General features: G+C 43.0%; 1 protein-coding gene across 1 annotated transcript in view; it reads right to left on the bottom strand.

Annotated features, from left to right (window-relative positions):
* Window positions 1–10,528, bottom strand: part of CENPW (centromere protein W) — a 45,725-nt gene extending 35,197 nt beyond the window's left edge. Inside the window, exon 1 of the mRNA XM_085883009.1 lies at window positions 10,202–10,528. Within this exon, the coding sequence (XP_085739135.1) occupies window positions 10,202–10,285 (84 nt within the window). The 5' untranslated portion in view covers window positions 10,286–10,528. The remainder of the gene's footprint in view (window positions 1–10,201) is intronic.
* Between the last annotated feature and the right edge of the window lie 6,038 nt (window positions 10,529–16,566).

Below are 16,566 nucleotides of genomic sequence, written 5' to 3'. Positions count from 1 at the left end.
GACGAATGCCATTTTTGTGACATCTTAACAATGAGTCACATGCTTCAGCAATTTCCATTGATTCTTTTGAGAATTGTCTCTCTAACTCTGCAGTTACAGCATCGAAAATAGGAATGTTCAACTGCTGATGCCACTTCTTTTTTTTGTTGAGGTTGGGTTACAGTCATGGGTGTTTCATGTTAGCCCTGGGGCTGAGGGGGGTCCTGTGTGCAATCACATGTCCCCTAATTTTGACTCTTGATCCTTGAAGGGGACCCCTAGGAGATTGAAAAAAAACTTGGGTCGACATTCCAGATGTGGGGCAGAAAGGTGCAATTCAAGATGGCGTCCAAGATGGTTGCTGCGTCATTATAACCAGTATAACTCCATGTGGAATTGTCCTAGAATGATAAATTTTGTGTCTTTACCTAGGTTTTTGGGGTCAAGGAATCCATTAAAATCATTTGCAGGGTTAAAAAAGTACGGGATAACGGTGAAATCCAAAATGGCCGCCAATATGGCCGCCGCGCCCTTTCATCGAGCCTGTCATGGTTCAGAATTGAGCTCGAGGAATAAATTTGGTGTCTTTATACGAGTTTTAGGGGTCAAGCATTTCACTCAAAGCAATAAATTGGCACAAAAAAAAAACAATGGATCATTGTTAATTTCAGTACATGGGCTCCAATTAATTATCCAACAATTCATAAAATGATGCAACTGGATAAGATAGAGTGCCTGAGAAGTTGACTGGTGTCTAGTCACATTTCATTCGTAACAGACCAACTAATATTTACCTCTCTTTTTCAAGCATTGAATGAAATGGAAGGGATTCCACTGAAGAGGCGCCGCTCAGAATTTGCTGATGTCGACATCAAGAAGTGTATTATTTGTCAGATGAAAGTCCTAGAGGCTGCTAGAATACGTAACGACTTGGTTGCAAGGAGGCTAGAGCAAGTCGATCATGAACAGTTTGTCCATCATGTGAACAACAAATGTTATAAATCGTACACCCTCAAAAAGTAACTGATTAAACTTGAAGAAGAGCCGTCCAAAGCAGTGGAAAAGCCGGAAGAACCGGAAGGAGTTGAACTGGTCCCAAACCCATCTGTGAGCCGAGCAACCCGAGCCAGAATTGCACCACGAGCTCCTCCATCTACTGATATACCGGCTTCTGAAAGGAAATGTACGGTGTGTGCCAATGTAAAGATAAAAGTAGACCGACAGAAATTCAGGATTTGTGAAGATGTACGAGCAGAAAAGTTACTAAAGGCTGTGGTATTCTTTCAAGATGAAGTATACTATCGGACAAGTGACCTGCAAGATGTTCACTCCGTCTTTGGGTCAGATATATATTGTCACAAAAACTGCATCCGAAATTATCTTATTAGGTACGACCGTGTGAAAAGTAAATGTGACGCACCATCCAATAGTTTAGCAAAAAAATAAATGTTTTGCAAGGTTGTTAGAGAACATTGATTTCGCATTGAAAGGTGGACAAGGTTTCGCCTTAAGCGACCTCCGTAACAATGTTAATGGATTCAGTGATTCCCAGGAAACGTTTTCGAACAGAGACATTCGACTTTTTCTTGAAAGTCACTATGGCCAAGACTTGAACATTTCCAGACCTACAGAAGCAAATAAGTGTGCCATGGTTTTCTGAAACGCCAGTCCTGCAGACATGGCTGACGTCATTCGGTCAAGCAATCCCATCACTCAATGCGCATCAACTATTAGGCATGCTCTTTTGGACTTGAATTTTGATTTGCAAGACAAGTTTTGCGATTCTGTTGATGTGCAGGACTCCTGGGATAATATGAATATCCCAGATGAGTTACTGACTTTTTTTTTTTGTGTGTGTTAATAATTATAATAGAAATGATCTTGAATGCAGTGTGGGTAGCAATAACAACTCTCCATTGAGCGATGATGACGATACCTCTGATGAAGAAACTAGTAGTAACGGCAATGCTCATTCACCAAAACTGAGGAAACTAAAGTCCGTTTTCCAGGTGTATATTTCATGGTCCATAATGGTAGACGCAGGACACCACTCCATCTGATGTGCGCAGAAAGAATCCAAGCAACATGCAAGAGCAAAACACTCATCACCTCTCGAAACCATTTAGGAATATCAGTGAGTTACGATGAAATTCTCCGGTATCAGACTGATTTGGCAGACTTAGTTTGCACAAATGGAACTGATGATGTTCCTTTGCCAAACCATATAAATCCAGAGAAATTCACCACTGCCGCATTTGATAATTTTGATCACGAGGAGGCGACGCTATCGGGTCTGGGTGGTACTCATAACACCGTTTCGGTTTTATATCAGGACAAATCAGATGGTGTTCAAAGGAAGCCACGAATTTCGGAAACTGGTGTAGTTCATGGTCCAAAGTCATTTCAGAAGACACTAAAATGTCAAGAGCTAAAGGACTTCTTCAAACCAACAAAGAAGGGAGAGATACCCAGTGACTATTTAGTAAGTAACTCGACATTAAGTGAAGGATGTAGTCTGGAAGGAAAAGATCTTGCTTGATCACTAGCCCGGATGAATTTGTCAAATATAGAAGAAGGCTTAATCAAACAGGACTGCGATGAACAACAAATGCCATGCTGGAGTGCCTTCAACTCAGTTGTCACTGATGAGAAACTTCCTGAAAGGATCGTAAGCTTCTTGCCAATTTTACCACACCCGGTCACAGAATACAACACAGTGTATACCGCTCTTAAAAATTTTCAGAACGTCTTGGGACAGCTAAGTCAGAACCACTTGGCTATAGCATGCGATGAAGGAGTCTCCAGAATCACACGAGAGATTATGTTGTGGCGCCAAGGAGAATTCAAGGACTTGACTCTTTGCCTAGGATCATTTCATTTACTAAAGATTTACCTTGGTTGCATGGGAAAGTATCTTCGTGGTTGTGGTGCTGAGAGTATATGGATCGAAAATGAAATATTTGGTCCAAATACGACCCAGGCCATCTTGGGAGGTTCACATTATGTTCGATCTCTAGAAGGCATGACTCTCCTTTCAGAGGCTATGGAGAGACTCCAATGGAGTGCATTCTTTGAGAAGCATGACGTAGAGAAATATGTGGAGCCGCTCAAGTTGCTTAGAGAAATGAAGCAAGAGGTGTCTGCAAAGAACAAGTCGAGAAGTAAGGAGCTCCTTAACTCTTTCCTTGGACTATCGGGAGACCTGTTCAAGGATTTCGAGGAGTTTACAAGGGAAAGGAAGGCAGAAAGCAAAACATTCTTCCACTGGGTTAGGTTTATTGAAATGGTTCGGTTGGCACATGACCTGGTGAGGGCTGACAGAGAAGGTGACTGGTATCTGCACCTGCAATCAGTTGAAGCAGTATTGACATATTTCGCAGTCTTTGACTCGATCAACTATCTGCGGTGGTGTTCTCTCTACCTGGAGGACATGAAAAAAACTACCAGAGAACGCACCAGTTGGCCACGCCAATTTCATGGCTGGGCGTTTTGTAGTGAAACGTTCTTCCATCCCATTCTCTGCTGTTGCTGCCGACATGTGTCTGGAACAGACAATCAACCGCTCATCTAAGACAAGTGGGGGAATCATTGGCAATACGAAACGGAAAGAATTCGTAACAAGATGGAACATCATTCACCATGAATTGATGGCGGTAAATCAAACCTTTCGTGAAGTCACAGGTGTACAGTTGAACAATACAGAACTTACTGTGAATCATTCATTCAGTCGTTGGCAAACACAAGAAAATGAATGCAAAGTAGACAAGATGATCGCGTACATCCTGAACTATGAAAATCCATTCGAGGTGAAGCAAACAACTGAACTGAAACTTCATAACTTTCTCACCAGAGCTATCATGCCAGATGAGATTCAAGATAGTCCATTGTCTGTTCAAGAAACCGGTGTGAATTTATACAACACGTTCAGAAAGGAGCGCCTGGTGGAGAAGACAAAACGACTGAGTGACACAATCAACAGGAACAATGTTAAGACATTCGCAAGTGCCGAGGGAAAGAAAGCATCAGCCCCAAAAAGGAAACAGAAGCAGGACAAGGAGGAGTTAGGTGTTGCGCAGAAGCAACTGGACATTGCCAGGGTCCGTGAGTATGATGCCCAAGAGGTTTTCACATATGATCTGGTAAAAACTAGTTACTTATTTATTGATGAGGATGGACTCATGAAAAAAAACCGACAAAACATGAGCTTGTGAAAGAACTTGAATCAAATATTACAGCAGGTGACGACATCGCTCCTACGCATTGGACGGATATGTCAACCGGATACATTGTCGATGTTATGGCTTATGTGTGAAAGCTGAAAACTTCCTCCATGAATACCTTCGGAGAATTGTGCAAGCAAATGCTGAGCATGATCCTTGGGGTTTGCAAAAATGCTTCTCACATTGACTTTATCTTCGATTCGTACATGGAAGGATCAGTGAAAGAAAGTGAACGACTCAGACGAACTCAGAAACCCCCAGTCTTGTACAGTAACATCACACGAGAAAGCAAGTTACCAAGAGATATGGATAGTTTCTGGTCATCTGCAGCAAACAAAGCCAAACTAGAACAGCTCATGAAAGTATGGCTGATTGGCCACTTTACTGCAGAATCCGTAGATGTTCACATTGTAGTGAGTCGGATAGTGGGAGACGAAACCTCAACACAAACCCAGTCGATCAGGAATGGGATAGTAAGCCAACACCCAGAACTGGACTCGGACCATGAAGAGGCTGATATCCGTATCATCCCACATGCTCTTCATGCCGTCAGAAGTAATTGCACACGGATTGTAATTCTCTCTAGCGATACTGATGTGTTCGTAGTTGTAATGTATTTCCATCATAGTTTCGCAGCAAATGGACTCCGTGAACTTTGGCTCAGAGGGGCAGTTGGAGACAGGACAAGATTTATCCCTCCACATGTAATAGGTGACAAGGTTGGAAGACCAATGTGTGAAGTCCTTCCCGCGATGCATGCACTAACTGGCTGTGACATTACGAGCAAATTTGGCACGAAAGCTGCTGGTATCCAGGCAGAACCTGTTCTGTACCTAAAGGACTTTGGAAGGGCACAGACAAATGTGCAGGACTGTGTGCACAATGCCGAGAAATACCTGGTCCAAGTGTTAAAAGGAGGAAATCATGGCATTGAAACGATGGATTGTTTACGTTACAACATGTACCATCACAGAAAGTCGATGACAATTATTGACCTTCCCCCAACCAGCTATGCTACGGAAGGTCATATTCATAGGGCATTCTATATGACCTATATGTAAGTCAACTGTTTAGGAGATTTTTCGCTAAACCCTCAAGACTATGGGTTTATGATGGAAAACGAGTGTCTCGTACCCATGAAATACCATCGTAATTTGCCTGAAGAAGTATCTTCAAAAAAGGTAACTGCGTGAAATGTGCCACTCGCTTCTGTCCTTGTGGATAAAGAAAAGTTTGATGCTGCATATTCTGTAAATGCCAGGCAAACAATCAGAGCAGCCAATGCAAAAACCCTAACGGGGTTATTCCAACTAAGTCGGTGCGGTTTGTGCAAATTATAAGCAACGTAATAGTTGGAGGTTTGATGCGCACTGTATGCCAAACTGATCGAGTTATTTAAACAGTTTTGGATTCATGAATAATGTGTACTGCATTGTGCATGGTAAATAACGAGCCTCGACAAGATATACAAAAATAAAAAATAAAAAATAAAAATACGCTCAGGATTTATTAGTATAAATTTCAATGTTACTAAAGTCTCATTCAATGTAAAACACGTTTCTTATTTATTCTACGTATACTCCTGAGGGGGGTGCTGTGTGCAATCGTATGTCCCCTAATTTCGACTCTTGATCCTTGTAGGGGACCTGTGTCCTGGTCAATTAGAGCCCCTGTACTGGAATTAACAATTATCCATTGTTGCTTCTGCAAATTGATTGGTCTGAGTGAAATCCTTGACCCCTAAAACTCATATGAAACCAAAATTTATTCTTCTAGCTCAATTGTGAACCATGAAAGGGCGCGGCGGCCATTTTGGATTTCACCGTTATCCCGTACTTTTTTTAACCCTGCAAATGATTTTAATGGATTCCTTGACCCCAAAAACCTAGGTAAAGACACGAAATTTATCACTCTAGGACAATTCCACATGGAGTTATACTGCTTATAATGACTGTCATTATTGACTTTGCAGCAGCCAACTTGGTGCCATCTTGAATTACACCTTTCTGCCGCACATCTGGAATGTCTACCCAAGTTTTTTTCAATCTGCTAGGGGTCCCCTACAAGGATCAAGAGTCAAAATTAGGGGACATATGATTGCACACAGGACCCCCCTCAGCCCCAGGACTATGTGCATTTGTTGACTCTTTTACATGCTCTCTTTGACCAAAAATTGTTGGGACAAAGAAGTCCAGAAGAGCTGCCGAGAGTTTCACTGCTCTTTTTCTTTTTGGGAAACTGCACTGCAATGTCATGGTCTTTACAGAATTCTGTAATTTCTTTCCACAAATCATTCCAGCTTTCTTCACTTCCGAGTTTTTCAAAGTACATTTTCAGGTCATCTATGATAGAGGCAGCGTTTGCAGCTGTGGTGTCGATGCTTTGAAGTCCTTTGTGAGCAACATGGATAACTTTCAAAATCAACATCCCATATTCTTTATTTATTATTGTTTAAATAATAAAGTTGTTACTAATTCCAAGTTTAAGTTAACGTCCTTCCTCTCCACTACACACATATGGGTCGCCAGATCGGCAGTTTAGATATTTCCTCCTTTAAACATTGGCTTATCCTCAAGGTCTTCATACCTTGGTAGAGAGGTTGTTAAGCTGACTGCTGATGCGACTATATATTTTAAGAGGCACATTATCATATTTTTGTGGTTGTTTAGTGGCGTACCTGGCACAACTACGGGATTGTCGGCGGTCCGCCATGTTCAAGGCGGTCACATGGGTGAGGTGAGGAATCATTAGGGATAGGGGATGATTAAGAATGCTGATAATTTCCCATTATCATTTCTTATCCCATGGTCTCAAGGTCTCAGGTGTGTAGACCAACCAAGTTTAGACAGTGTTGCAAGATACACTACATGGCCAAAAGTATGCAGACACCCATTCTAATTAGTGGATTTAGCAGTTTCAGTCACACCCATTGCTGAGAGGTGTATAAAATCAAGCAAACAAATGCAATCTCCATAGACAAACATTGACAGGAGAATGGGCCATACTGAAGAGCTCAGTGACTTTCAACATGGCACCGTCAGAGGATGCCACCTTTCCAACAACTCAGTTCATCAAATTTCTGTCCTGCAAGAGCTGACCCATTCAACTGTAAGTGATGTTATAGTGAAGTGGAAACGTCTAGGAGAAAAAAAAACAGTTCAGCTATGAAGTGGTAGGCCACATAAGCTCACAGAACGGGACCGCCGAGTGCTGAAGCACGTAGCGTGGAAAAAGAAAATTGGCTGTTGTCGGTTGCAACTCACGACCAAGTTTCAAACTAACTCTAGAAGCAATGTAAGCACAAGCACTGTTTTTTGAGAGCTTCATGAAATGGGTTTCCATGGCCGAGCAGCCACACACAACCCTAAGATCACCATGCGCAATGCCAAGCGTCGGCTGGAGTGGTGTGAAGCTTACCACCATTGGACTTTGGAGCAGTGGAAACACATTCTATGGAGTGATGAATCACGATTCACTATCTGGCAGTCTGACGGACGAATGTGGGTTTTGCGGATGCCAAGAGAACGCTCTCTGCATGAATACAGTGTCATCTGTAAAGTTTGGTGGAGGAGGAATAACGTTCTGGGGCTGATTTTCATGGTTCGGGCTCAGCCCCTTAGTTCCAGTGAAGGGAAATCTTAACGCTACAACGTACAATGACTCTCCAGACGATTCTGTGCTTCCAACTTTGTGGCAACTTTGGAGGAAGACCCTTTCCTATGTCAGCATAACAATGCCCCCATGGCACAAAGCGAGGTCCATACAGAAATGGTTTGTCGAGATCGGTGTGGAAGAACTTGACTGGCCTTCACAGAGCCCTGACCTCAACCCCAGAAAACACCTTTGGGATGAATTGAAACGCTGACTGCAAGCCAGACCTAATCGCCCAACATCAGTGCCTGACCTCACGAATGCTCTTATGGCTAAATGGAAGCAAATCCCCAAAGCAATGTTCCAACATCTCGTGGAAAGCCTTCCCAAAAGAGTGGAGGCTGTTATAGCAGCAAATGGGGGGGGGGGGACCAACTCCATATTAATGTCCATGATTTTGGAACGAGATGTTGGACGAGCAAGTGTCCACATACTTTTGGCCATGTAATGTACGTCGGCGACAGTTCTGATTTAACGTTTCGATGAGAATTACTTTTGTCTAAGCTTGGTAAACTTTCAGAGCTGAGCAACATTTACTCAGATCTTGTTCCAAGTACCTGGTATGTATGAATAATCGGCAACACTTGAAGAGAGCAATCGACTCTATTGACAAAAATAAAAATAAAAAGACCCGTATCTTGCCAAAAGGTGACCACGTGTGACTTCTTCAAGGTCACACTGAGGTGAACAGAGCTGATATCCACCAGGAGCGACTCCTTGAGGAATATCTGCCTACGAGAGATTCCGATGAGAATCGTTCTACAGAGTAACCATGAAAAATATGTGTTTGCCTCATAACGTCACCAAATGACGTCATAATGTCTCAAGCTTGACATATCTAGAAAGCACTCATCGAGGTGTTCAATTTGAGGTACTACACGATATGGTTCCTAAAACTTGAAAATTTGACCTTGGGGTCAAAAACTTTCGACCTCCAGCACTAACCATGAAGGTCAAGGCCGATCGCCACCAAAAATTAATCAGCTGAGCGCCAGACCATGAACTATATTCCCATGAAGTTTGAAGACGATCCGATCAAAATTACTCAAAAAAATAAGGGTTTCGTCTACTCCCCTGATTTGCGACAAAGTGACCTTGACCTTTGACCTTGACCTTCAAAATTATAGGCGCTGAAAGGGACCTCTATAGGCCTCTGATATGCGAAGTTACAAAAATTTCCAATGATAACTGTGCTCTGCAGAATTTTTTATGTGATTACAGACAAACAAAAAAAAAAATACAAGCTGACTATCATATCTTGCAAAAACTTCGTTTTGGCAAGATAATAAAAAATAATAATCTCACAGCGAACAACACAGACAGGTGCAACCACTGAGCTTCGTACCCAGCATGCATTGCGCGGTCCCACCACCATCACCCACCCTCGGCAGCCCCTGCTGGTTGTAGCACCACTACATGTATGCAACAGGTTTTATACTTTATTTCATATCGCCGTTTTTTAATGATATATGCATCAAGCACGTGCTACGTGTATCGTTTTATCTCAGCAGATTAGCATCAACAGCTCGAGCAAGATCCCATTTAAGCAGAATTGAATTAAAAAAAAAGAGGCAAAAAAAATAAAAAGAGGCAAAAAAAAAAGAGGCAAAAAAAAAAAAAAAGAGGCAAAAAAAAAAAAAAAAAGAGGCAAAAAAAAAAAAAAAAGAGGCAAAAAAAAAAGGCAAAAAAAAAATACCCCTATAGGTGTAACTACAAGTCTCAGTGTTTATCACGGCAACAAAACTTGGACTGTTAATGTTAACGTGTACCTCAGCATCAAGCTCTTCTTGGTGCATCAACATTTTATCACGTTGTGTTACTGTTTGCACCACGAGTTTGCAAAAAGGATGGTAATTACTAATTGGATTACTTATTCATTGTATTTCTGTCGAAAAATGAAAAATTCACATAAAAACAAATTCTTTCAGAACAAATCCTGGGGACCCATGAATATTGAATAGCTACAGTTTTATATCCGCGTTCACCATTCAATTCCACCTCATGGACTGTAAGGACGTTATCGTCTCCAGCCAACCGTTTATCGGGTTTGAAAAAGGAAGCAGCCAATCACATCACTCCATACAAATATCGCGAGATGTGCCGTGCCTGGAAGAAGATATCGACACAAGTTTAACTTCGGGATTTTTTTTTTTTAAATATAAATTGTATAAACAAATAAAGAAAGGGGGGCAATGCCCCACCCAAAAATCCGCCGGTGCATTTATGTCGAGTTAAGGACAACCGACTCAGAAACGTATTTCACGGGAATTAAGAAGTAAGCACACACAACTCATCGGGCCATGTCGCACGAAATGCCAAATATCACGTCCGTCAATCAGTGGACCACTCACCATGGAATCTGAATGTTTGCCGAGATGAAGATGCGGCTTGAATTTCTTCAAGGCTTTCCGATTAACCGCCTTCAAATTCCGCATGTCTTCGTCCTTCTTGCAGACACGATCGAACAATGCAATTCAAACTGTCACCGAATATTCTTCTTCTTCTTCTTCTTCTACTTCTTCTACTTCTTCTACTTCTTCTACTTCTTCTACTTCTTCTACTTCTTCTACTTCTACTTCTTCTACTTCTTCTACTTCTTCTACTTCTTCTACTTCTTCTACTACTTCTACTTCTTCTACTTCTTCTACTTCTTCATTCTTCTTCTTCTACTTATTCTTCTTCTTCTTCTTCATTAATGACCGTTATGCATGGCGGCACGTGCAGTACTTTTAAAACAATGTACGCGAAGCAGATGAGTAACTGCAATTAAATAAATACAGGATATTTGACAGATGTAGGTGGGGGGAAGAAAAACCCAAACTTAAAGAAAAGCGACCATCGTCAAAAAAAGATTCTACAGCGAACTATACCTCCATGAGTGTTAAGAAGCGGACAAGGAAAAACCAAATAGCCATTAATCCAGGATGATAGTTTTATAGAAAATCGAGTTATCGAGTTCGACTCACCGCTAAAGGTTGATGACTTAGTCAAGTCTGAAGGGTGCCCCTTAAGCTGTTAATCTGGAGTGCGGGTGATTCCAGCACACAAGTTCAATAATAAGCAAGAAATGGTGTATCACCAGTGGACCAATCAGGCGTCGTGTCCATGAAATAACAGGATCCACTCTGTGATGTATTGCTCTTCCTCGGGTTTGACGTGAGTGCGTGTGCGCCTCACTCCCCCCCCACCCCTCCCCCGTCCATGACATACGGGACCAGTCATGGAGTTGAGTGTTGTGGCACGCGGTGTGCAGCTGTGGGTGCAGAGGGCTCAGCCAAGTCCGGCCAAACTCATTCAACACGGTTTTTATTTGGTTCGTGGGCGCCAGCAGCGACCGCTATTTTCGTTGTGTCTGTCTGTCTGTCTGTCTGTCTGTCTGTCTGTCTGTCTGTCTGTCTGTCTGTCTGTCTGTCTGTGACTCTCTCCAGAGCATAGCTCCATTAAGTTTGATGCGATCTTGATGAAACTTGGACATAAGCTAGATATCATGGTCTAGTTGTGTATTTTTGTATGAGGGGCGTCCCACACCCCTTGTGGGTGGAGCCACGCCCACTTGAACTTTTTATTTATTTTCTCGATTTTTTTTCTCGAAATTTCATTTCCTAGAAGCTGTGCGTAATGTCCATAAGTACAACATGTAAAAAAATCCGATTTGATTTGGTCAATTTTGATGGAAGAGATAGGTTTTTCATGGTAGGACTTCCTCAATAATGCCCGCGGACCATCGTCGCCTCCAGGCTTGTCCTATTTTATATTTATTATGTTAACGGTCAATATAGGTCAGTGAAATTTATGCAAGGCAACGGATTGCTGTTAGCGCGGTGTTAATTTTAAATTCAGGCTGTAACACAACAAAATATGACCAAAATCAAGGGGTGTGAATACTTTCTGAAGGCACTGCACACCTGAAGGAGGGTGTCAGTCCGCGATTCTGTAAGTCTAGACCTGTGCCATACGCTTTTCGTGATCAGGTCAAAGCGGAACTCGACCGTCACCGAGGATCGTCACTGAGCCCCGGACAGCTTCCAACTGTAGTTCGTTTGTAGTGATATTCTCAGGGATGGTTCTTAATATCTCTGTGAGGTTCTTCTTCATCATTCCCAGTGCTCCAACTGTCACTGGTACAACTTTGGCATTCTTCAGATTCCAAGATCTTCTCACTTCATTGTTGAGGTCTTGGTGTCTAGGTGTTTGGTCATTTTCTTGATTTCTGCATCGTTTAGTCCAAAATCACCGGTACGAACACCTCATTTAGCAATGCCTCCTTCTCCGTTTTTTGTATCTAATTATGATATCTGGTCGCAATGCTTTGTTTTCGATGTTCACGCTCAATAGGGTCATTAGGTCGAACGTGAGCAGGAGGCACTTCCATGTTTTCAATCCATGCTTTTGGTTCATGTTCCCATAAATTTTCGAGAACTAGGATATCAAAGTTTTTGCAGATGTGCCTGTGATTAACATTACAAACTCTGTTGTGTCTTTGTGTATTCAGCTATTCTGACATGAGATTTAAAAAATTTATTTGTGTTCAGTCATTAAGCATAACATATCACTGTCTTTGCTAACGGCACCTCCACCCCTCGCCTATCTTTTTTTTTTCCTCACCCCCCCCCACTCTCTCTGTCCCCTCCTCACTCCCCCGTCCAAATAAAATGCATCACTCTCCTCCCACACCTCTGTCTCTCTCTCGCAGCCCTCCCTCCCGCAGTGTATAGCAATGTTTTGTAAGGCGTTGCTCTCCCCACTTCCACCCCCCCCCTTTCCTCACTCTTCTCCCCTTCCTAGCACCCTATTCACCCACTCACTTCTCCTCCCTCCTCTCCCCACCCCACCTCTCCCCCTATCCCTCTCTCTTTCTCTTTCTCCACCCCTTCCCATTCACACCACTGTCAGCGAAGCGACAGGTTGCATTTGCTAATCATGAAATAAACTAAACAGGGATACAGGTGGTTAGCACAACCTATACTTCCAAAACAGTTTTTGGCAAGGGTTATACTAGGTGGTTTGCCATTGCCTTCTCAGCAGCAGTTAGATCAGAAATTTGTAATTTGTTCAGGGTGCCGGCGAGAGCTCGCCCACTCTTCGCGATAAGGACATTGTGGCATCTTTAACATCCACCAACTAATGCCGTCAGACGGAATTCCCATTTAATGTCCATATCCTGCCTGTAAAACAAATTGATGAATCGCCCTTCCTGTGAAACAATGGGATGACAGTTTTTAGCTGGGTCGGGATTCAAACGCAGCCGAGACAGCTTAGGGGCGAGTGTGCATACCTCGAGTTCAGCCACGTAGGCTGTCAGCCCAAACTACTTTGCAGGATTACAAATTTGCAATCTCCCATTAACAGCTCATTACAAATCCTAAAACATATAGTGGCAATACCCCTGGGTGCTCACCTGGTAGGCGGCTGGTTAAGATAACTAAGGAAACACTGATGGGCATGGATGACCCACACAATACGTAATGGAGAAGAAAGTAAATACCTATGGAATTTTTTTTTAAATACCCTGAACAATCTTTGGTACATCACGGGTGATGAAGGTTGTGGTCAAGTTTCATTGATATTGTGTGTGGTTTCAGAGAAGAAAGCAAATACCTCTTTTGGGGGGAAATCCCCCCTCTTTACACCCCCTTAGACCCCGATTTTTTTTAATCATGTGAACAATCTTTGGTACATCATGGGTGGTGAAGGTTGTGGTCAAGTTTCATCGTTATCGTGTGTGTAGTTTCTGAGAAGAAAGCAAATACCTATTTCGGGGGGCAACCCCCATAGACCCCCTTAGGGCCCGATTTTTGTCACGCCATTATTATTTTTTTTTTAATACCCTGATCAAACTTTGGTACATCACGGGTGATGAAGGTTGTTGTCAAGTTTCATCGTAATCGTGTGTGTAGTTTCTGAGAAGAAAGCAAATACCTATTTTGGGAGGCAACCCCCGTAGACCCCCTTTGGGCCCGATTTTTGTCAAGCCATGAAAAAAAATCTTTGGTACATACACGGTGATGAATGTTGTGGAAAAATTTCATCAAAATCGGATGTGTAGTTTCAGAGAAGTTGAAAGTATTTGTGGACGAACAGACGGATGACGCACCATCCCATGAGCTCCCCGGAACAACAACAAAAAAACCTGATGGATCCGGCATGCCACTTTCTATAGATATTACTTTGCTTCCTCGATATATGTTCTTTGGCAAAATCCCTTGATATGTGGTGAGGCCGAATGGTATTCCGAGTTGCTGCTGCTCTACTCTGTCCACAACACTCCTCCGCTGTCCTCCATCACCAGCCATCTCTCTCCATCCTGGATTCACCTCCTCTTTTCTGATATCTGTCTTCACACAATCCACCAATCTCAACTGCGGTCTCCCCCTCTTTTTCCCGCCTCACTCTTTCAACACCTCTGCCCTCTTTGTAACTCTGTGGTTGGAGGAAGCCAAGTGGGTTGAGGTATTTCTGATGCAGAAAACCATAACAAGCAAAATTTTGGACATTTAATTGTGTGGATTGTTTTCTTCATATGGTTTAATTCCAGAAGACATCATCGTCTCCGATAATGGACCTCGATTCATTTCAGAGGAGTTTAGATAATAATTTATGAGTGAGAACGGTGTCAAACATACCATTCTGCTTCAACTGGAGCAGCTCAGCGCACGGTGCAAGATGTCAAACCTACCTTCACCAAACAGATGTTACATCTGAATCCCCAAAAATGCCAATTATTATCGTTGGACCACAACCTGAAAATTTCCTTGTGAGGTGTATTCCGATACATTGCATCATGATGGGGAGAACACCGGCCGAACTATTTCTTAAAGGAAAGCCACGGACTGTTTATTTGTTGAAACCTAATTTGGCACAGTCAGTAGTAAGCTTGTCAACTCGTCAAGGTAACAAAAATAACATTGCCATTTGGTTGTGCTATGCCGAAAGCACTTAGTTGTGTCAAAGGCATGGCAGCTGTAGCGTGCAAGTACAAGCCAAGCCTCAATGGGTGGGGTTTTTAGGTCTTGAGGGTTTCAAAGCCTGGAGAGTTTGAGACGCTCTCAGTGCTCCTTTGATCAAGTCCGATTTTTTTTCCCAAGAATGTGTTGTTATGATGGCAGAGGATTGTATATGTAATATTCCTTTTTTTGCATACTTTGTCGAGGCTCATATAACAGCTAACACACAGAGCATATACATAACAAAGCAAGCAGGAAACAAGAAGGGGTGAGAGAGGGAAGCACAACAATAGTAGGTACCAGGGACATCAGGAGATCAGAGAGAGAGAGAGAGAGACAGAGAGACAGAGACAGAGACAGAGACACAGAGACACAGAGACAGAGAGACAGAGAGACAGAGAGACAGAGACACAGAGACACAGAGACACAGAGACACAGAGACACAGAGACACAGAGACACAGAGAGACAGAGAGACAGAGAGAGAGACACAGAGACAGAGACAAAGAGACAGAGAGAGAGAGAGAGAGAGAGAGAGAGAGAGAGAGAGAGAGAGAGAGAGAGAGAGAGAGAGAGAGAGAGAGAGAGAGAGAGAGAGAGAGAGAGAGAGAGAGAGAGAGAGAGAGAGAGAATGAGAACATGAGAGGAAAACAAGATTGACGCTACAGGGACTTTGAGGAAGGAAACAGGGAATTTGAAGGAGGTGGGTTTGGGGTGGGTTAACGGGGGGTAGAAAAGATCATGATTTTAGATGGGGGGAGACGTGAGATGATGGTGAACAGCTGTTTTGAAGACCTGGAGGGAAGAGTGGGATTGAAGAGAGTGTGGAAGTTTGGTTTAAGAAGTGGGTAAAAAGAGGAATGAAAGAATACATGTGAGCAGTAATTCTTGATTTTGGCAGTTTCAGCAGAAGGAGGGCAGGATTGCAAGGCTGGAGAGGGGTAGGTGGAAAAAGAGAAAGACCACCGACCTGCCTGCGGTGAGAGAGTGGAGAGACTCAATGATTCAGCTTCATTGCCGGAGATACCGATTATCCTAAAAGCCTTGGCTTGCACAGCGTGAAGCCGAGCTTGGAGTGGGGCAGGAGCACCAGCCCAGAGGGGAGAGCAGTACTCCATCAAGCTGTGAATGAAAGTTTTGTATGTGGTTAACAGCTCAGGTGTACCAAGGAAGAACTTTGCATGACAGAAGTTACCCAGTTGGCAACTCGCTTTGGAGGCCAGCTTGAAAATGTGGCTTTCGCAGGAAAGATCATGGCAAATAGTGAGTCCCAAAAGCTTGACAGACAGAACTTCTTCAAGAGGGTTGTTGAGAGAGTAGATGGGGGGAGAGGGAGAGGGGGGGGGTTCCAGACGGTCCTTTCGGAGAGACATAGTGAGAGTGTGAGATTTGTCAGGATTGAAAGGCATGTTCCAAGTGTTTGACCAGCTTGTGATTTTATCCAGGTCTGCAGAGAGTGAAGAGACTGTTGCCTGCTGATATGAGGGTAATATCATCGTGTTTCTCATATTTGTTTAACCAGAAACTGATCTCTCAAACTTAATAAAGAACCAAGGAAATGCAGTCAGGTGTCACTGAACCCGGTGCAAGTCCACCTGTGATATCACGTACCTCTTTGATGGCATCCAATGTAACAAACTTACGAAGACTCAAATTGCGTTAGCTACCAGGTACATACAGTACTGGGATCCTCTCGCTACAGAAGGTGAAGTGAGTTCAGAAGGAAGTCATAATTCAAATAAACACACAGTCAGTCAAATGTACAGACTGAAGG

The sequence above is a fragment of the Eptatretus burgeri genome, chromosome 5 (assembly GCF_056783735.1).
Source record: "Eptatretus burgeri isolate ZD-2024b chromosome 5, Ebu_testis_v1, whole genome shotgun sequence".
Lineage (NCBI taxonomy): Eukaryota > Metazoa > Chordata > Myxini > Myxiniformes > Myxinidae > Eptatretus > Eptatretus burgeri.
The sequence above is the reverse complement of the archived record's forward strand: the minus strand, read 5'-3'. Positions and strand labels throughout refer to the sequence as shown.